The sequence below is a fragment of the Oncorhynchus mykiss genome, chromosome 13 (genome assembly GCF_013265735.2).
Source record: "Oncorhynchus mykiss isolate Arlee chromosome 13, USDA_OmykA_1.1, whole genome shotgun sequence".
NCBI lineage: Eukaryota > Metazoa > Chordata > Actinopteri > Salmoniformes > Salmonidae > Oncorhynchus > Oncorhynchus mykiss.
In genome coordinates, this window is record NC_048577.1 from 19,988,087 (window position 1) to 20,010,735 (window position 22,649).

Consider the following 22,649-nt stretch of genomic DNA (forward strand, 5'->3'; position numbering starts at 1 on the left):
ATCAGTAGTATCGCATTTTGATTGGTATAGCTCTGAGTAAAACTGCGCAAAGCATTTATTAATATCCTGCGGATCTGTTACTATTTTACCCTTCTTGTCTTTTATTTTGTGAATAGCTCTAGATGCCAGTACATGCCTTAGCTGTCTTGCTAATAATTTATGTGGTTTGTCACCCAGTTCAAAATAACTTTGTTGCGTTCAAGCAAGTAAAGAGCACACCCGTTTCGAAAGGATGGTATTGTATTCATATTTTAACTTTGTGATCTTCTCAAGGACTGTATACGAGGAATTCGTCCTAAAAACGTTCTCCTGTTCCCCTAACTGTCTTTCAATTTCTCTCAGCCTAGTATTGGTGTGTTTCTTCCTCTCTGATGTATAAGAAATAATGTAACCTCTAATCACAGCCTTTAGAGATTCCCAAAGGGTGGAGTCGTCAACATCCTCCGTGTCGTTAGTTCCGAGGAAAAGGCAATCTGCTCCTTCAAATACTGACAAAAAAGCCTAATCTTTCAACAGGTATGCGTCTAAGCGCCACGGTCGCCGACCTGTCGACATATTGTCAAGTTTCAGCACCATGGACAGAGGAGAGTGGTCCGTAATTAGAATAGGGTGATAGGTAACCGACTCAGCTGCTGAAATGAGTTGCTGCTGAAATGAGTCCAACAAATTGATTTATGAACTGATGAAAAGAAAGAATAATCCCTGTCTGTTGGGTGCGTCAGTCTCCAAATATCAACAATGTTAAGGTTCGTCATCAATGTATTTAGACAGACACTGGCATTTGATTGTTGAAGTGACCTTGATAGATGTTTATCTAAAAGAGGATCTAACGCACAGTTAAAGTCCCCTCCAACAATAACACTTGTATCCGAGATATTTGGTACGTCCTTAAATACACTTTGAATAAATAATGGATCATCGAAGTTGGGTCCATATAAATTGACCAAGGTTACTGGTTTCGAATTCAGTGTACCAGCCACAATAATATACCGACCATTAGGATCTGAAATCGAGGATGAGTAAACAAAAGGAATGTTTTTCCTTATCAGGATCGCTACCCCTCTCGCTTTTGCATCAAAGTTAGACTGGTATATCTGACCGATCCAGCCGACTCGTAGCTTGGCCTGAGCGGAGCGTTTAATATGAGTTTCTTGAAGAAGCACTATGTCAGCACCCAGTGATTTAAGATGCCCTAGGCCATTACAGTTCCAGCTGGCTGTCTTCATTCATGAACAGAAAACATAAAACACAGACCCCATCCCCCCTCCCGTCCCTTTACTGAGTGACTTCCCCAAACTAAGCTCTCCTTGGCTAACACACAAACCTTTGGGTGTCTAGACATACAGCTTGAACTAACTCGTCGTCTATAGATGCTCCGCATATAAACTAATATTAAATAACACTTAACTCTCACGTTAGGGGGTGAGTGGCACTAAAACATGATATGCTAAACAATGCTATATTAGCCACAACATCTCACCTATCATATAAGTCCCAATTTCTGATCTTCTAATCGAAGACATAGGCCGGAAATTCAAACACATTCCTGGCCTGTATTTGGCTATTTAGCCGGTTGACACAGCCGTTCTGTATCCTCAGCCAGGGAGCTTGCTTGTCAAGAACAGATCGGCCTCTTTTGGGTTGTCAAACTTATGTGTTGATCCTTCGACTGTCACCTTAAACCGGTCTGGGAAGAGGAATCCATATCGGATGTTGGCCGCCCTGCATTTGTTGCGTACCTCATCATACTCTCTCCGTTGGTTCCTCACCTCCAAGGTAAGATCTGGGTAGAAAGACACCCTGGCTCTGTTGTAGTTAAGGGGGAACTTTTGACTAGCCAGCTTGAGGATGAGATCCCTGGTCTGGGGATAGTGCAGCCGTACAATGAGTGGTGGCCCACCCTGGGCCGGCTTCCTTGCCTGAGATCTGTGTACGCGGTCGATCAGGATGGCCGTTTTGAAGTGTTCACACCCCAGCAATGCCTGTATCAGATCCGAGCCAAATTCAGTTGGCTTCCCTTTCTCAGTGTTCTCCTGTATCCCACATATTCGGATGTTCTGGCGTCTTGAATGCGACTCGAGCATTTCCATTCGGGCTTTCAGGGTTTTGTTGTCAATTTTTGAACGTCACGCACTGTTTCTCTATGTCCTGTAGCCTGGCCTCGTGATCGACTGTCGTCTGCTACACCTCATGCACCCTTCCCTTGGTTGCCTTCACAGTTTCGGCCTAAGTCCCAATACTCTTTGCGATATCAGCCAACCTTGTGTCCACCTTCTTGCTTAGTGAGTTTATGGCAGCCAGTATGTCACTTTGAGTAGGATCTGTGGGGAACTCTTGGAAGCTAGCCTCTTCAGCTAACTCCTCATGGGTTCGGCGACGTTGAAATTGGTTCGTTGTTTATCTCAATCAAATGATCTTGTTTAGCGCTCCCTTTTCTGGTGCCTTTTCCCTTTGTCATATTTGTTTGAAGTTATAGGTCGTGAGAGGTTAAGATAAATACTAATTTGTTTCAAAATAGAGCGGAGTTCTAGCAAAGCACGTCTACTCCATAGCACGCTCTCTAGCGCCCCACGGAGTCCTTTCAAAAGCAATCTCTTAGTTCTAGTCTGAAATGATACCATACAACCTACTCCCTACATAGTGCACTTCTTTTAATCAGAGCCCTATGTGGGCTATATAGAGAATAGGGGGCCATTTGAGAGACAGTCCCAGTGTTCCCTGGACTGGAGATCCTGATCAGAGCTATCACTGGCAGGAGGACCACATAGGACATGTTTTCCAGGTCCTCTATGGTCACGTTCATAGAAAGAAATACAACAACTTTAAGTGACAGCATTTCCTCCCCCTCTCTCCATTCCAGTGTTTCCCATTTCTACATTGGCAAGTGTCAGATAGACAGTGTGGGGCTGTCCATATACAAGTACTGTCGTCTAGCCCCTTACCTGGCTGGGGTCCACACTGGCCTGTACAAACGCATGCGCTGGAATGTGGAGAGACCCAGAGAGAGCCTGCAGCAGGAAACGGATGTACAATTAGTGTCAAGAAAAATTTGGGACTCTTTTGAACTGAGATGTTCGATGACAATGTGCATTTCGAAATTCAGGCCTAAGAACAGTCGATCAGATGGCATCTCTCACTGCCTGTGTGACTGCCTGTGTGACTGTGTGTGTGTTTCTCGTGCAGCTACTTCCTGTGCTACGAGGACGTCCCTGAGGAGCCTGCTGAGGGGGGCGATGGAGAGGGAAAAGGGGAGACGGTTGCTATAGGCAATGTGGTCAAGGTGTGGTCAATCGGTCAGTGGATCCAAACGTATCCTGACCCCGTGAGAGACCACATCTACGACTGGTAAAAGGTCACACTCAGATCACTTCACAACACTCTTTCATCTTTGACTTGTTTATAGAATACTTAAGAGTAAGCACCATGTTAATATAACTCACACGGTGTGCCTGAGTGTGTGTTTGTGCATCTCTATGCGAGTGTGTGTGTTCGTGTTCGTTCCAGGGTGCTGTTCTGGGTTCCGCAGGCTAGGTACCACAGGCTGTTGTGTCTGGGAGGAGAGGAGCCCTCTGCTTGCAGTGCTACTGACTGCCTGCTGGGGGTGTTGTTTTCTCAACAGACCCCAGTGGAAGACCCCAGTTGTGAAACAGAGACAAGCCACTGTTCTGGTACTGCCTTTGGCCATAACATGTTCTCAATGATTTAAAGGATTTAACATGACTTATTGCTAGCTTTACATTGTGTTATGTTTGGCTAATATTTTCAAATCTAAGTAACTATTGGGAAGGACTTTAAGGACTGAACACTGACATAGGACTGACATAAGGACTGGACACTGACAAAGCTCTGGTTCCTACTAGACAGTCATCCATGACAAATATTTTCCTTATAGTTCCTTACATATTGTGTAAAAACTAATATAATTTATAAAGACAGCAGGTTTTATTACCAGTTCCCTACCAGCTAGTGACAGATTTGAACTGTATCTGATGTTGTCTATTCATATTCAAGGTTTTATTGAACGTGTGTTACTGTATTCTGTGGTTGTTGGAAATCATTTTGTATGATCAGAATAAAACTATTGACCTGCCATTCATTTGCACGGGAGTGTTATTTTGTGAAAGAAAACAATTTATTGAAAATAAATGATTGTGTAAATATTTTAATTACATGGGGTCTCAGTACTGTACTTACATTGTAAATGATTTGTTTGTAAACAATGGAGTAATACAACATTACATTTTGCTCACTTGAACCATTTAGTTGTGACATCACAATGTCTTATGTTTGCCAAAGATTCTAAAGTTCTAAATTTGAGCATTCTATACTTCTATATTTATAGACATGTATTCTGAATTCAGACTGCTATAATACAGCACTCATGTTGGTTGCATTGCTCGATTGTTTAGTTCTTATTTTGGATTTAGTTCTAGTACAGTTTTGACGTTTTTAGTTGAGTTTTCTGTAAATAAATATTTTCTAGTTTACTGGTCTCCTGGGGATAACTTGGAGCAAATATGGATGACTCGACATCCATCCAAGGTTCTTCTTGGGTCCATTGTTACCTTGATGAGCTGGTAAGTTTGCCATTAATTATACAATAGCTCTCATGTGTTGAAGCATCTACTTTGATGTTCTGCTTTAGTATTTAATAGGTTTTGTATCCACCACATCCATGATAAATCTGATATCCTGAACAAAATGACATTGTCATGACCATAAAATAAAATGTCCTGTGTGATTCCACTGCTAATATTAAACTCCTACTGTGTGTACAGATGCTGAAGGTGAAGGATCGCCAGAGACTTCATGAGATCGAGCAGGAAGTTCATAGAGAGCTGAGCGTGACACCAAGCCAATGTCACCAGTCTCCAGGAGAGGTATACTCATACTTTTCCATTCCCTAAACTATAGTACACCATTGCTATATACTACACCATTGCTATCACCCACATAGACTGTTTATTTACCTGCTATTGCACCTTTAGTTCACAAAGGAACAGTATGAACTAATGTCTTCTTCATCTCTTCCATCTCAAGGTAACCATGGAGGGGCAGCAGCTCCTGACTGACAAGGCCAAGCCATCGGTTCCTTCCCATGAGCCTCTTGGTTCTGTAGCTCTGATGAGTGGCGACACAGCAGATATTCTCTCAGAGAAACAGGCCCAACCTGAGATCAGGTCAGATGAGAAGCTCCAGGTGGAGTTCCTCAGCCAGACCCAGGTGGAGATTCCACAAGAGGTCAGGGAGGTCATGGACAGCCTGCTGGACAAGGTGGCAGATGGAGAAGCCCAGGAGAAGAATGCTGAGGTCCTCGTGGCAAACCTGAACCCCTATCCTCCCTCATCCTCAGAAGTTTATGTCATACGGGACCTGGACAGCCAGGTAGACAAGGTAAGACTGGATCCTTTATTTGTGAACTGTTGTTGTATACTACACTGTTAAAAATAGAGATCCAAACGGGTTCTTTGGCTGCCCCCATAAAATAACCCTTTTTAGTTCCAGGTAGAACCTTTTTCGGTTCCATATACAATCCTCTGTAGAAAGGGTTTTACCAGGCCTCCCGGGTGGCGCAGTGGTTAAGGACGCTGTACTGCAGCTGGGTTCGCACCCAGGCTCTGTCGTAACCGGCCGCGACCGGGAGGTCCGTGGGGCGATGCACAATTGGCCTAGCGTCGTCCGGGTGAGGGAGGACTTGGCCGGTAGGGATATCCTTGTCTCATCACGCACCGGCGCAGTGCCCGCTAACCAAGGTTGCCAGGTGCCGGTATTTCCTCCGGGCTTCCGGGTTGGATGCGCGCTGTGTTAAGAAGCAGTGCGGCTTGGTTGGGTTTGGGAGGACGCATGACTTTCAACCTTCGTCTCTCCCGAGCCCATACGGGAGTTGTAGCGATGAGACAAGATAGCTACTAAAACAATTGGATACCATGAAATTGGGGAGAAAAAATTGGTAAAATTCAACCACAAAAAATAACCCAAAAAGGGTTCTTCAAAGGGTTCTCCTATGGGGACAGCAGAAGAACCCTTTAAGGTTCTAGATAACACCTTTTTTTTCTAAGTGTGTTCTAAACATGTAATAAGAAATACACGTGATAGGTAGTAAAGTATTGCAATGCCTCTCTTTCTCATCTATGTGAAGGCAAAGGAGGTTGAGGCCCTTGACCTTAGCACATGTCCCATACTCCAAACGGCCCTCACAGACACTGACACCGTGATGAAGACTGCATACAAGATCATGCCGAAGAAGATTGTGGTACTTGTTTCCACCATCAAGCATATCATCACCCAGGTGCTTCTTCAAGTAGATCCCCAAGCCTTTCAGGGGGGAGTGTATTTGGAGACACCTGCTATCATCAACGACACCCAAGCTCTTCTGTGGTCTATTCCCTGGGTCGAGGTCACTGAGGAGGAGGAGCTGTTGAACGGTCAGCAGTCCACTGATGCTTACGAGGTGGCTAAGACTGTCATCAACAACCTTGAGCAAGTGCTAGGCCCAAAACCTGTGCTGGCGAGAGCACTGGGAATCGGGTCACACATCTTGACAAGGTACATTGTTCATCTCGTAGGTCTATGCATTGCTAAGACAGTGCCCGTTGTTTATGCTGCCAATGAAGAGGAGAGACGTATTAGTCAGGATATGGTGAACATCTGTCCTCTACCTGCTAGATTGATCATTAGTGGAGAACTATTCAGTGACTTCATAGTGAAGTTTATTCTAAAACTTCATCCAATGAACGGACGCGGTACTAAACAGCTTGACCAACAGGCTCTGCTCTTACTGGTCGTTAAAATGGCCTCGGTTGCTTTTAACATCTTGAGGAAGATTCCAGGTATATCTGTGGATGAAAATCTGTGCCCCCCCTTATGCAACATGAGAAAGACAGTGTTGCACATGCAGAGTGCCATGATACATCAGTTTGGCACGACAATCAAGATAAAAAAACTGGTTGCCATGAAGGACACGGTGATCATCTCCACCATCCCCAGCGCTATCTGTGAGGGGATCCTGATGGTGTACAAGGGCATCAGTGATACCTATCCGCTTCAAGTCCTCGGCCCACGGTGTCCAATAGCTAGGAGCTGCGAAGAGGCTATGGAGAGCAAACTCTTTGCAGTAGCCCTACCCGAGGACCTTAGGAAGACCATCTACGATCACTACGGGTCCTGGGTCGGGAAACTGGCACTGTTCCTGAAGGCTTTCCCCCTGAATGACCGCATCAAGTTGGAATACATCCGTCGTGTTTCTCTGCCTCGTTCCTCCAACAGAGATGTAGTCTGGATCGACCCCAAATACTTTGTTGGGGACGACGATGAAGAGGTTGTGACATCAAGCAACACAATGCCTGATAATCCTCTTGCTCTCGACGTCAGTCAGGCTGCCTTTTTGAAGCAGTTCCCACAGACTGATGTTTTCGAGGTAACCACAAAGGACTGTGGAAAGCCTGTGCAAGAACTGGCTCGGACGGAGACCGAGAGGAACAAACCAAAGATGACAAACCTTGATATTGTTCCTGTTATTCTTGTCAGGAAAGTCTTTGACTCTGTTTTTGCAGATTCATGTACAATCAAGCAGCAATACGGTTCATGGGAAGACGTCTCACTTTGCAATGATATGGTAGAGCACCTACATATCCAGGTTCAGAAAGAGGCATTGAAATACCAAAACCAAAGACTGTTCTTACACACTCTGAGGAAGCTCAACGATGAGACGGACAAGATGGCCAAATTCTTAGAAGACGTCTCATTCTCTATCAAGAGCAAGTACTTCAGGACTTTCCATGACTGGCCAATGGTTAAAGCCCAGCTATACCCAGAAATACAGTCTCTGCTAGTCTGCGATATCATGGTCAGAGAGATCATGGCTCACCTGAGGCCTACCTTGACCTTCGCCAAGGACACCAAGAAGGGTGATGACCGGCCATACTGCATCAACATCCCGGTCAAGAGAGAGACCAAAACCCCGGATGATACAGGTAGAACAATGCTACTGTTGGTGTTGTACATTCAGAATCAGGCCTAGTCTCTTGTAAATGACTTGTATTCCACAATGTTCTTTCATTCACAATTTCACAACAGAATCCGATGTAGAGTAAACGGCTACATGTAACAGTCAACTAACCAGTTGGACAATAACAACTTGAACTCCTCCCTTCCGTTCAAATGTCCTATCTTGTCACATTTCCCTTTCCTGTAGAAAAGACCAAGCTGGAGCTTTGCATTGAGAAAGCCAGCGCTGACATAATGAAGGAACTCCTCACCCCACTTGAGAAGGTAAGCTACACTGTTTTCTGTATTGTCTCATTGATAATATCAGTCAATTTGAATGTTGTTTGTCCCGTACTGAGCTGGAGCTTCAGCATTGAAAGGTTGCTGATGGTGATGGCTTCCTGAGGTTTGTATCCACTACAGGAGGGGAGGAGGGCTAATAATTATGTTTGGAATGGAGTAACTGGAATGGCAACAAACACATGGAAACTTTGTGTTTGATGTGTTCGATACCATTCCATTAACACCATTCCAGCCATTACTATGAGCCCGTCCTCCCCAATTAAGGTGCCTGTAGTTTCCACTCACCAACTCTGTTTGTTCACAGGAACCCGAACCCTTCTGGAAGACGGGATGGATGGCAATGATGGAGGAGGAAAATAATAAAAAGAAGAAGAAGGGTTGCGGCTGGTTCTCGGGTTTGTTTGGCCGTAAGAAAAAAAACAGCGAAAGAATTGTGGATGGAGGATTGTCGCAGGCGCGGATACTAGAAATCACATCCACACAAACCAAGCGTATGGACACACACACATTTACACAGAGACAGATATAACAACAAGGCCTACCTCAGATCCCAAACAGACAACATATGTTGCCTGTCTAATAGTATGTCTTATTTTCCATTTTGGGATACAGGATGTTTATTTATATTTTACCAGAGGCTATGTTTTGGCACCAAACAATTATCTCTGTGAACTTTTATTTGAAAAATAAACACTTTATTTGAAGTATTTTGTGTGACTTTGTTTTCTAAAGACGTGTCTTTTATGACTTTATTTCTGATATATATATTTTACATTCCATATAGAGGAGCCTGATGCTCAATGTAACCAATAACCATCCATTGTATTGTTTTATGGTGTAGCCTGATAATCTGTGTTTTAAATTGTTGTTTTTGATTAGATAAACACATTTACTTTGCTGAAAATACAGTACGTTTCGAATTTTGGGCTTTTGGGATAATTTATACAGTAGACGATTCAAATTGATTGGTTAATTAACAACAATGAACATTTGGTGAATTAATATACTTGAAATAAAAACGCTTCCATCAATAGTCTATCTGAAACGGATCATTTACAAGAATAAATGGTACAAAGAGTAGAATATGAAATGCTGTAGCTGCTTCTGAGGATCGTTTGGCCGTAAGAAAAATAAACCTAGTTGGACCCCTGGACATTTCTAACACTTCTTGACAATCTTGCTCAGAAACGCAGCAAGACCATAGCTGTCATGTAAGGCAGGTGTTTGGAAAGGAGAGCTCACCTCTACATTCAGTAGTCTACATGATATGACCAAGATGTATCACAGTGGGGCAGCATGGGATTAAAACTTTGCAACCTCGGTGCATCAGTGATCATGACGGAAGTCTCTCAATCATAACATGCTAAGATATTTTTCTTATTCTTTATTTAAAAACAATATAACACTTTGTACAAACATATTACTTTAAATTAGAATGAATATAGGTTATGTAGTCTATAAAACGTACCAGGTCTGAGGTTTTTAGGAGTACATTCATGATGTGATGCCAAGGAATGAAGGGAATTATTAACCTGGACTAGGTCTTTGTAAGTCTGGGTACCCGTCTAACTAACATTCCGCTCCTTGTCCCTTCTGTCAAACACATGGTGTCCAGGTTAGGTCTTTGTACCTTCTTACATATAAATACAATTCAAATAACATACAGTATTATATATAAGACTTCTGTAACATTCTTGCACTTTGCACATTAACATTCTTAAGTCTCCAAATAGGGAACAAACTGTAAATCATTACACAGGTACAGGAGGGTTGAAAGCATGGTATGGCTCATACAATGTGTGGAAGTAAAAATGGGGGATCACGTGTTTCATTTAGGAGATAAAAACAACGCAAATGAATTGTATATTATTTTTTGTATCATTGAAGGAGATTTATTTGCCTACTGTGACCTACGGTTTGTACAAAGTCAGCGTATGTCCTCTCTAGAGAATCTAGATGTACTGTATCCTGGACAGCCAGCCAATGCAATTTCCAGCTTTCATGCAATTGCACACTCCTCTGTGTAGAAAGCTGGTACCCACAAAAGACTAACTCAGGTCTGATGTTTTTAAATAGTCCATTAGTAGGAGACCTGTGCCAACTTCCTGTGCTATGGCAGGCACCGTGTTATGCTGTGGAGCGCACGGTGTCCCCGGTGTGGGTGCATAGCCCGGTGCGGTACATTCCAGCTCCTCGTATCGGCCGGGCTAGAGTGGGCATCGAGCCAGGTGCCATGAAGCCGGCTCTACGCATCTGGTCTCCAGTGCGTCTCCTTGGGCCGGCGTACATGGCACCAGCCTTACGCATGGTGTCCCCGGTTCGCCAGCACAGCCCAGTGCGGGCTTTTCCACCTCACCGCACTGGCAGGGCAACCGGGAGCATTCAACCAGGTAAGGTTGGGCAGGCTCGGTGCTCAAGAGCTCCAGTGCGCCTGCACGGTCCGGTCTATCCAGTACCACCTCCACGCACCAGCCCTCCGGTGGCAGCCCCCCGCACCAGGCTGCCTCTCCGTCTCATCCCTATGGGTGCTCCCGCCTTTTCAGCGCCGCCAGAGCCTTCCTCCTCTCCAGCGCCGCCAGAGCCTCCCGCCTGTCCGGAGCCGCCAGAGTCTCCCGCCTGTCCGGAGCCGCCAGAGTCTCCCGCCTGTCCGGAGCCGCCAGAGTCTCCCGCCTGTCTGGAGCCGCCAGAGTCCTGAGCTACCCCTCGGTCCTGAGCTACCCCTCGGTCCTGAGCTGCCCCTCAGCCCTGAGCTACCCCTCAGTCCGGAGCTGCCCCTCAGTCCGGAGGAGTTTGTTTAGTCCAGTGGGGCCCTTTAGTAGGGTTGCCAATCCTAGGTCGGCGGCGAGGGTCACCGTTCCTAGGAGGAGACTAAAGCGGTCAAAGACTATGGTGGAGTAGGGTCCACGTCCTGCGCCAGAGCCGCCACCGCGGACAGATGCCCACCCAGACCCCCCCCCCTATAGGTTCAGGTTTTGTGGCCGGAGTCCGCACCTTGGGGGGGGGGGGGGGGGGTACTGTCACGTTCTGACCATAGTTATTTTGTGTTTTCTTTGTTTTTTCTTTGTTTTAGTGTTGGTCAGGACGTGAGCTGAGTGGGCATTCTATGTTGTGTGTCTAGTTGTCCCATTTCTATGTTTGGCCTGATATGGTTCTCAATCAGAGGCAGGTGTTAGTCATTGTCTCTGATTGGGAACCATATTTAGGTAGCCTGTTTTGTGTTGGGTTTTGTGGGTGATTGTTTCTTGTCTTTTGTCTTTGTGTCTATGCACCAGATAGGACTGGTTCGGTTTTGCACATTTGTTGTTTTGGTATTTTGTAGTGTTCACGTTTATAGTCTTTATTAAACATGTTGAACTCTAACCATACTGCGCTTTGGTCCGATCCTTCGTCTACAGAAGAAAACCGTTACAGACATTGATTGTACTGTTGAATGGGATGGCCAATTTAGCGGACAAAACAAAACTTAACTCACACATACACAAAACAAAACAAAATCCTATTAGGTGGTACATGTATAAGAAGACAGCATATAGTCATTACAAGCAGTGAAGATAAGCCAAAAATAAATATTGAGTGCAGTACAGCACAGAGTAGCAGCAGATCGTCAACCCAGTTATGAAGCGGGACTAGACCATTTATCCAGTATCGGCTGCCATATTTTGCAAAACATTGGACTTCTATTGGAGGTATTGTATCGAATCTTTTCCATACGTATTACATTGCCTAAATCCCATAACCACATTTCAAAGGTAGGTACAGGCTCCAATTTCCAAAATTGCAATATGAGCCTTTTGGCTAATAGAGTACAAAGAGAGACAGCCTTCCCTTCCTGGTTATTCCCATCAACTGTACCAAACAGAGCGATCAATGGGTCTGGGGCTAGAACTCTATCAAAGGCTTTAGATAAGTAATCAAATATGAGAGCCCAGTAAACATGTAACTTAGGACATGTCCAGAATAAGTGGGTCAACGTCCCCTCATCCTGCTTGCACCTCTCACACAGTGGTGAGGTGTCTGGGAATATTTTATGCAGTTTTACTTTTGAGTAATGTCACCTTAAACTGTGCAAGGTTGTGTCTGGCATTCACTGAACTGTGGTTTATATTCCTGAGAGCTTCTACCCAGTCCTCATCTGAGATTTCTGAACCAAGTTCTTGTTCCCAAGCCCTTTTAATGGTGTCTGTGGATACCTCTATGTGGGCCTGTAGCACATTATACAGTCTAGAGACCGACCCTTTTGAGTGGGGTTTGACAAGGATGCCATACTGTGGGATATATGTCCGTACGAAATTCCTGATTTGGAGGTATCTGAAAAAATGTGTTGTTGGCATGTTGAACTTTCCCTGTAATTGTTGAACTGAAGCTAACTGACCATCTATGATTAGATTACCAATTGTTGTGAGCCCCTTCTCCCTCCACTGTGAAAACACCACATCATCCAATGCAGGGTGGAAACCATGATTCAGGCAAATTGGGCTGTCTATGTAAACAGTGGGTATGTTAAGAAAATACTGTTTCCAGACCCTAAGCTTATGACAAATGACTGGGTTAGAGTCATAAGTGGATTTTTTCAAATATGATGGGCTATTATCAAGTGCAGGGAGTGAGGAACGTTGACAGGAGGCCTGCTCAATCAAAAGCCATGAAGGCATATCCTTCTGTCTCATCGCAGGTAAACTTTCCCTCCAGACAGACACAATGTTCAGATTTGCAGCCCAATAATACAGTTTAAAGTGAGGAAGGCCAAAGCCCCCCACTATCTTGTACTTGCATAAATGCTTCTTTGAAATTCTGGCTGCCTTGTTATCCCATAAAAAGGGAGTTACTATTGAATCCAGTTTCTTAAAATAGCTTTGTGGTATGAAATTGGGTAGACATTGGAAGAGGTAAAGAAACCTGGGTAGGACAGCCATTTTAATAGCGTTTATATGACCAACCAAGGAGAAAGGCAGAGTTTTCCAAAAATCTATATTTTGTTTAAGCTGATATATTTTCATGTCCCAATTCGCTTTCAAAAGCTGATCAAGATCTCTTGTCACTACAATGTCAAGACTTGTGAACTTGTCCATCACTGTTCTAAATGGGGTAGATTGCAGAAATTGCATCTCCACAGGCCGTGATATTGGCATCAACTCACTTTTTTGCCAGTTTATCTTGTAGCCAGAGAAGGAGCCAAATGTGTTCATCAAGTGAAGTAAGGGTAGAGTAGAAGTTTTAGGCTTGGACAAAAACAAAAGAACATTGTCTGCATATAGGGAGATTTTGTGCTGTGTGTCCTTTATTTTGACAGAAGCTATATCGGCACATGCCCGAATGCCAGTAGCAAGGGGTTCCATGGCTATAGCGAAGAGAGCAGGCGAAATAGGGCACCCCTTGAACAAGCGGAATGACTGCGACATTTCCTGATTGGTTACCACGGACGCCATTGGGTGTGCATAAATAATTATTTTCCAATTAATAAATTCCTTTCCAAACCCGAAGTGCTCCAGAACCGACATCATATACTTCCACTCAATCTGATCAAACGCCTTCTCTGCATCAAGAGCTTTTACCACTGCCTCAACCTTATGATCGTGATACATTACATGGAAAAGGCGACTCAAATTGTAGTATATATGTCGGCCCGGGATAAAAACCTGTCTGGTCAGGGTGTATGATGTCGGAAATATATATTTTCAATCGGTTTGCCAATATCTTTGTCAACACCTTGTTTTCTATGGGGAGTAACGACACGGGGCGATAAGACGACATCTCCATGGAATCTCTATCTTTTATCAAGATCAGTGCTATTGTAGCCTCATACAGTGTTTGCGGGAGTTTGGCATTTTCTTTGGATTGTTTACACATTCGCAACATAAGTGGAGCTAGACTGGCGCAGTACTTCTTATAGAATTCTATTACATATCCATCGGGCCCAGGGGCATTGCTGTTTGTAAATTGTGCTATCTCTGTGTTAATTTCCTCCAAAGTTATCCCTGCATCGAGTGTAGCAGCTGCCCCCCTGTCTAGTTTAGGAAGTTCACATACAGCGAGAAAGCGTTCCATAGTTTGTGGATCAGTGGCATCGCATTTTGATTGGTATAGCTCTGAGTAAAACTGCGCAAAGCATTTATTAATATCCTGCGGATCTGTTACTATTTTACCCTTCTTGTCTTTTATTTTGTGAATAGCTCTAGATGCCAGTACGTGCCTTAGCTGTCTTGCTAATAATTTATGTGGTTTGTCACCCAGTTCAAAATAACTTTGTTGCGTTCAAGCAAGTAAAGAGCACACCCGTTTCGAAAGGATGGTATTGTATTCATATTTTAACTTTGTGATCTTCTCAAGGACTGTATACGAGGAATTTGTCCTAAAAACGTTCTCCTGTTGTAACGGTTTTCTTGATGAGAAGGAGAGTCGGACCAAAATGCAGCGTGTCGATTGCGATCCATGTTTTAATAAACAAACGTAAAACACGAATCAATACAAACACTACAAAATAAAGGACGTAATGAACGTAACGGAAAACCTAAAACAGCCCTATCTGGTGAAAACACATAGACAGGAACAATCACCCACAAACACCCAGTGAAACCCAGGCTACCTAAATATGGTTCCCAATCAGAGACAATGACGAACACCTGCCTCTGATTGAGAACCATATCAGGCCGAACATAGAACTGGACAAACTAGACATGTAACATAGAATGCCCACTCAGATCACACCCTGACCAACCAAAACATAGAAATATACAAAGTAAACTATGGTCAGGGTGTGACAGTACCCCCCCCCCCCCCCTCCCAAGGTGCGGACTCCGGCCGCAAAACCTGAACCTATAGGGGAGGGTCTGGGTGGGCATCTGTCCGCGGTGGCGGCTCTGGCGCTGGACGTGGACCCCACTCCATAATAGTCTTAGTCCACCTCCTTAGCGTCCCTAGATAGGTTACCCTCCTTAATGACCGCTCGGGACAGAGGGGCAGCTCGGGACAGAGGTAGCTCGGGACTGATGGGTAGCTCAGCACTGAGAGGAAGCTCAGCACTGAGAGGAAGCTCAGCACTGAGAGGAAGCCCAGGCAGGTAGTTGGATCTAGCAGATCCTGGCTGACTGGAAAATCTGGAAGAGTCTGGTCGACTGGCAGATCTGGAAGAGTCTGGTCGACTGGCAGATCTGGAAGAGTCTGGTCGACTGGCAGATCTGGAAGAGTCTGGCCGACTGGCAGATCTGGAAGAGTCTGGCCGACCTGGAAGAGTCTGGCCGACTGGCAGATCTGGAAGAGTCTGGTTGACTGGCAGCTCTGGCTGCTCCATGCTGACTGGCTGCCCCATGCTGACTGGCAGCTCTGGCTGCTCCATGCTGACTGGCTGCTCCATGCTGACTGGCAGCTCTGACTGCTCCATGCTGACTGGCTGCTCCATGCTGACTGGCAGCTCTGACTGCTCCATGCTGACTGGCAGCTCTGGCTGCTCCATGCTGACTGGCAGCTCCATGCTGACTGGCTGCTCTGGCTGCTCCATGCTGACTGGCTGCTCTGGCTGCCCCATGCTGACTGGCAGCTCTGGCTGCTCCATGCTGACTGGCTGCTCCATGCTGACTGGCAGCTCTGACTGCTCCATGCTGACTGGCTGCTCCATGCTGACTGGCAGCTCTGACTGCTCCATGCTGACTGGCAGCTCTGGCTGCTCCATGCTGACTGGCAGCTCCATGCTGACTGGCTGCTCTGGCGGCTCCTTGCAGACTGGCAGCTCTGGCGGCTCCTTGCAGACTGGCAGCTCTGGCGGCTCCTTGCAGACTGGCAGCTTTGGCGGCATCCTGCAGACTGGCAGCTCTGGCGGCTCCTTGCAGACTGGCAGCTCCTTGCAGACTGGCAGCTCTATGCAGACTGGCAGCTCCTTGCAGACTGGCAGCTCCTTGCAGACTGGCAGCTCCTTGCAGACTGGCAGCTCCTTGCAGACTGGCAGCTCCTTGCAGACTGGCAGCTCCTTGCAGACTGGCAGTTCCGAACAGGCGGGAGACTCCGGCAGCGCTGTAGAGGCGGAAAGCTCTGACAGCGCTAAACAGGCGGGAGACTCCGACAGCGCTGAAGAGGAGGAGGGCTCTGACAGCGCTAAACAGGCGGGAGACTCCGACAGCGCTGAAGAGGAGGAAGGCTCTGGCAGCGCTGGACAGGCGAGGCGCACTGTAGGCCTGATGCGTGGTGCTGGCACTGGTGGTACTGGGCCGAGGACACGCACAGGAAGCCTGGTGCGGGGAGCTGCTACCGGAGGGCTGGGGTGTGGAGGTGGCACAGGATGGGTTAGACCGTGAAGGCGTACTGGAGATCTTGAGAGCGGTGCTGGCACAGGACGTGCAAGGCTAGGGAGGTGCACAGGAGGCCTGGTGCGTGAGACTGGCACCATCTTCACCAGCCGACTAACACGCACCTCAGGACGAGTATGGAGCGCTGACCCAGGTGCCATCAAATCCCGACACGCTCCGTCGGGCGAATTCCATGTTTAAAACACCAACACAGCAACTCCCTCATTACTCTCTCCTCCAATTTCCCCATTAACTCCTTCACAGTCTCTGCTTCACTCACCTCCAACACCGGCTCTGGTTCTGGTCTCCTCCTTGGCTCCTCACGATAAACAGGGGGAGTTGGCTCAGGTCTGCTACCTGGCGTAGCCATACTCCCTGTTAGCCCCCCCCCCAATACATTTTTGGGGCTGAGTCTCTGGCTTCCGTCCTCGCCGCCGTGCTTGCTTCGCCAACTCCATTCTCTGATAACCCTCCGCGCACTGCTCCATCGAATCCCAGGCGGGCTCCGTCACTCTCCCTGGGTCGACCGCCCACCTGTCTATTTCCTCCCAAGTCGTATACTCCATACTGTACTCCTCTTTGGGCTGCTCCTGTTGTTTCTTCTCCCGCTGCACCTTTGGGCGGCTACACTCCCCTGGTTTAGCCCAGGGTCCTCTCCCGTCGAGGATTTCCTCCCATGACCAGAAATCCTTACTATGTATCTCCTCTTTTCGCTGCTGTTGCTGCCTGTTGACACGCTGCTTGGTCCGTTGGAGTTGGGTGATTCTGTAACGGTTTTCTTGATGAGAAGGAGAGTCGGACCAAAATGCAGCGTGTCGATTGCGATCCATGTTTTAATAAACAAACGTAAAACACGAATCAATACAAACACTACAAAATAAAGGACGTAATGAACGTAACGGAAAACCTAAAACAGCCCTATCTGGTGAAAACACATAGACAGGAACAATCACCCACAAACACACAGTGAAACCCAGGCTACCTAAATATGGTTCCCAATCAGAGACAATGACGAACACCTGCCTCTGATTGAGAACCATATCAGGCCGAACATAGAACTGGACAAACTAGACATGTAACATAGAATTCCCACTCAGATCACACCCTGACCAACCAAAACATAGAAATATACAAAGTAAACTATGGTCAGGGTGTGACACCTGTTCCCCTAACTGTCTTTCAATTTCTCTCAGCCTAGTATTTAGCTCGTTTCTTCCTCTCTGATGTATAAGAAATAATGTAACCTCTAATCACAGCCTTTAGAGATTCCCAAAGGGTGGAGTCGTCAACATCCCCCGTGTCGTTAGTTCCGAGGAAAAGGCAATCTGCTCCTTCAAATATATAATACTTCATCTTTCAACAGGTATGCGTCTAAGCGCCACGGTCGCCGAACTTTCGACACATTGTCGAGTTTCAGCACCATGGACAGAGAAGAGTGGTCCGTAATTAGAATAGGGTGATAGGTAACCGACTCAGCTGCTGAAATGAGTTGCTGCTGAAATGAGTCCAACAAATTGATTTATGAACTGATGAAAAGAAAGAATAATCCCTGTCTGTTGGGTGCGTCAGTCTCCAAATATCAACAATGTTAAGGTTCGTCATCAATGTATTTAGACAGACACTGGCATTTGATTGTTGAAGTGACCTTGATAGATGTTTATCTAAAAGAGGATCTAACGCACAGTTAAAGTCCCCTCCAACTATAACACTTGTATTCGAGATATTTGGTACGTCCTTAAATACACTTTGAATAAATAATGGATCATCGAAGTTGGGTCCATATAAATTGACCAAGGTTACTGGTTTCGAATTCAGGGTACCAGCCACAATAATATACCGACCATTAGGATCTGAAATCGAGGATGAGTAAACATGTTTTTCCTTATCAGGATCGCTACCCCTCTCGCTTTTGCATCAAAGTTAGACTGGTATATCTGACCGATCCAGCCGACTCGTAGCTTGGCCTGAGCGGAGCGTTTAATATGAGTTTCTTGAAGAAGCACTATGTCAGCACCCAGTGATTTAAGATGAGAAAAAACCTTAGCTCGTTTCACCACATGCCCGAGGCCATTACAGTTCCAGCTGGCTGTCTTCATTCATGAACATAAAACAGAAAACACAGACCCCATCCCCCCTCCCGTCCCTTTACTGAGTGACTTCCCCAAACTAAGCTCTCCTTGGCTAACACACAAACCTTAGGGTGTCTAGACATACAGCTTGAACTAACTCGTCGTCTATAGATGCTCCGCATATAAACTAATATTAAATAACACTTAACTCTCACGTTAGGGGGTGAGTGGCACTAAAACATGATATGCTAAACAATGCTATATTAGCCACGACATCTCACCTATCATATAAGTCCCAATTTCTGATCTTCTAATCGAAGACATAGGCCGGAAATTCAAACACATTCCTGGCCTGTATTTGGCTATTTAGCCGGTTGACACAGCCGTTCTGTATCCTCAGCCAGGGAGCTTGCTTGTCAAGAACAGATCGGCCTCTTTTGGGTTGTCAAACTTATGTGTTGATCCTTCGACTGTCACCTTAAACCGGGCTGGGAAGAGGAATCCATATCGGATGTTGGCCGCCCTGCATTTGTTGCGTACCTCATCATACTCTCTCCGTTGGTTGCTCACCTCCAAGGTAAGATCTGGGTAGAAAGACACCCTGGCTCCGTTGTAGTTAAGGGGGAACTTTTGACTAGCCAGCTTGAGGATGAGATCCCTGGTCTGGGGTTAGTGCAGCCGTACAATGAGTGGTGGCCCACCCTGGGCCGGCTTCCTTGCCTGAGATCTGTGTACGCGGTCGATCAGGATGGCCGTTTTGAAGTGTTCACACCCCAGCAATGCCTGTATCAGATCCGAGCCAAATTCAGTTGGCTTCCCTTTCTCAGTGTTCTCCTGTATCCCACATATTCGGATGTTCTGGCGTCTTGAATGCGACTCGAGCATTTCCATTCGGGCTTTCAGGGTTTTGTTGTCATTTTTGAACGTCACGCACTGTTTCTCTATGTCCTGTAGCCTGGCCTCGTGATCGACTGTCGTCTGCTACACCTCATGCACCCTTCCCTTGGTTGCCTTCACTGATTCGGCCTAAGTCCCAATACTCTTTGCGATATCAGCCAACCTTGTGTCCACCTTCTTGCTTAGTGAGTTTATGGCAGCCAGCATGTCACTTTGAGTAGGATCTGTGGGGAACTAGCCTCTTCAGCTAACTCCTCGTGGGTTCGGCAACGTTGAAATTGGTTCGTTGTTTATCTCAATCAAATGATCTTGTTTAGCGCTCCCTTTTCTGGTGCCTTTTCCCTTTGTCATATTTGTTTGAAGTTATAGGTCGTGAGAGGTTAAGATAAATACTAATTTGTTTCAAAATAGAGCGGAGTTCTAGCAAAGCACGTCTACTCCATAGCACGCTCTCTAGCGCCCCACGGAGTCCTTTCAAAAGCAATCTCTTAGTTCTAGTCTGAAATGATACCATATAACCTACTCCCTACATAGTGCACTTCTTTTAATCAGAGCCCTATGTGGGCTATATAGAGAATAGGGGGCCATTTGAGAGACAGTCCCAGTGTTCCCTGGACTGGAGATCCTGATCAGAGCTATCACTGGCAGGAGGACCACATAGGACATGTTTTCCAGGTCCTCTATGGTCACGTTCATAGAAAGAAATACAACAACTTTAAGTGACAGCATTTCCTCCCCCTCTCTCCATTCCAGTGTTTCCCATTTCTACATTGGCAAGTGTCAGATAGACAGTGTGGGGCTGTCCATATACAAGTACTGTCGTCTAGCCCCTTACCTGGCTGGGGTCCACACTGGCCTGTACAAACGCATGCGCTGGAATGTGGAGAGACCCAGAGAGAGCCTGCAGCAGGAAACGGATGTACAATTAGTGTCAAGAAAAATTTGGGACTCTTTTGAACTGAGATGTTCGATGACAATGTGCATTTCGAAATTCAGGCCTAAGAACAGTCGATCAGATGGCATCTCTCACTGCCTGTGTGACTGCCTGTGTGACTGTGTGTGTGTTTCTCGTGCAGCTACTTCCTGTGCTACGAGGACGTCCCTGAGGAGCCTGCTGAGGGGGGCGATGGAGAGGGAAAAGGGGAGACGGTTGCTATAGGCAATGTGGTCAAGGTGTGGTCAATCGGTCAGTGGATCCAAACGTATCCTGACCCCGTGAGAGACCACATCTACGACTGGTAAAAGGTCACACTCAGATCACTTCACAACACTCTTTCATCTTTGACTTGTTTATAGAATACTTAAGAGTAAGCACCATGTTAATATAACTCACACCGTGTGTGTGCCTGAGTGTGTGTTTGTGCATCTCTATGCGAGTGTGTGTGTTCGTGTTCGTTCCAGGGTGCTGTTCTGGGTTCCGCAGGCTAGGTACCACAGGCTGTTGTGTCTGGGAGGAGAGGAGCCCTCTGCTTGCAGTGCTACTGACTGCCTGCTGGGGGTGTTGTTTTCTCAACAGACCCCAGTGGAAGACCCCAGTTGTGAAACAGAGACAAGCCACTGTTCTAGTACTGCCTTTGGCCATAACATGTTCTCATTGATTTAATAAAGGATATAACATGACTTGTTGTTAGCTTTACATTGTGTTATGTTCGGCTAATATTTTCAAATCTAAGTAACTATTGAGAAGGACTTTAAGGACTGAACATTGACATAGGACTGACATAAGGACTGGACACTGACAAAGCTCTGGTTCCTACTAGACAGTCATCCATGACAAATATTTTCCTTATAGTTCCTTGCATATTGTATAAAAACAAATATAATTTATAAAGACAGCGGGTTTTATTACCAGTTCCCTACCAGCTAGTGATAGATTTGAACTGTATCTAATGTTGTCTATTCATATTCAAGGTTTTATTGAACGTGTGTTACTGTATTCTGTGCTTGTTGGAAATCATTTTGTATGATCAGAATAAAACTATTGACCTGCCATTCATTTGCACGGGAGTGTTATTTTGTGAAAGAAAACAATTTATTGAAAATAAATGATTGTGTAAATATTTTAATTTACATGGGGTCTCAGTACTGTACTTACATTGTAAATGATTTGTTTGTAAACAATGGAGTAATACAACATTACATTTTGCTCACTTGAACCATTTAGTTGTGACATCACAATGTCTTATGTTTGCCAAAGATTCTAAAGTTCTAAATTTTAGCATTCTATACTTCTATATTTATACACATGTATTCTGAATTCAGACTGCTATAATACAGCACTCGTGTTGGTTGCATTGCTCGATTGTTTAGTTCTTATTTGGGATTTAGTTCTAGTTCAGTTTTGAAGTTTTTAGTTGAGTTTTCTGTAAATAAATATTTTCTAGTTTACTGGTCTCCTGGGGATAACTTGGAGCAAATATGGATGACTCGACATCCATCCAAGGTTCTTCTTGGGTCCATTGTTACCTTGATGAGCTGGTAAGTTTGCCATTAATTATACAATAGCTCTCATGTGTTGAAGCATCTACTTTGATGTTCTGCTTTAGTATTTAATAGGTTTTGTATCCACCACATCCATGATAAATCTGATATCCTGAACAAAATGACATTGTCATGGCCATAAAATAAAATGTCCTGTGTGATTCCACTGCTAATATTAAACTCCTACTGTGTGTACAGATGCTGAAGGTGAAGGATCGCCAGAGACTTCATGAGATCGAGCAGGAAGTTCATAGAGAGCTGAGCGTGACACCAAGCCAATGTCACCAGTCTTCAGGAGAGGTATACTCATACTTTTCCATTCCCTAAACTATAGTACACCATTGCTATATACTACACCATTGCTATCACCCACATAGACTGTTTATTTACCTGCTATTGCACCTTTAGTTCACAAAGGAACAGTATGAACTAATGTCTTCTTCATCTCTTCCATCTCAAGGTAACCATGGAGGGGCAGCAGCTCCTGACTGACAAGGCCAAGCCATCGGTTCCTTCCCATGAGCCTCTTGGTTCTGTAGCTCTGATGAGTGGCGACACAGCAGATATTCACACAGAGAAACAGGCCCAACCTGAGATCAGGTCAGATGAGAAGCTCCAGGTGGAGTTCCTCAGCCAG

At 45.5% G+C, this 22,649-nt stretch overlaps 1 protein-coding gene across 1 annotated transcript; it reads left to right on the plus strand.

Annotated features, from left to right (window-relative positions):
- Positions 1-5,045: 5,045 nt before the first annotated feature.
- On the plus strand, positions 5,046-8,987 carry LOC118938235. Its single transcript, XM_036940532.1, has 4 exons — positions 5,046-5,394; positions 6,140-7,973; positions 8,195-8,271; positions 8,594-8,987. The coding sequence occupies exons 1-4, from the start codon at positions 5,047-5,049 to the stop codon at positions 8,816-8,818; spliced, it is 2,484 nt and encodes an 827-aa protein (XP_036796427.1). The 5' UTR covers position 5,046; the 3' UTR covers positions 8,819-8,987.
- The last annotated feature ends 13,662 nt before the right edge of the window (positions 8,988-22,649 follow it).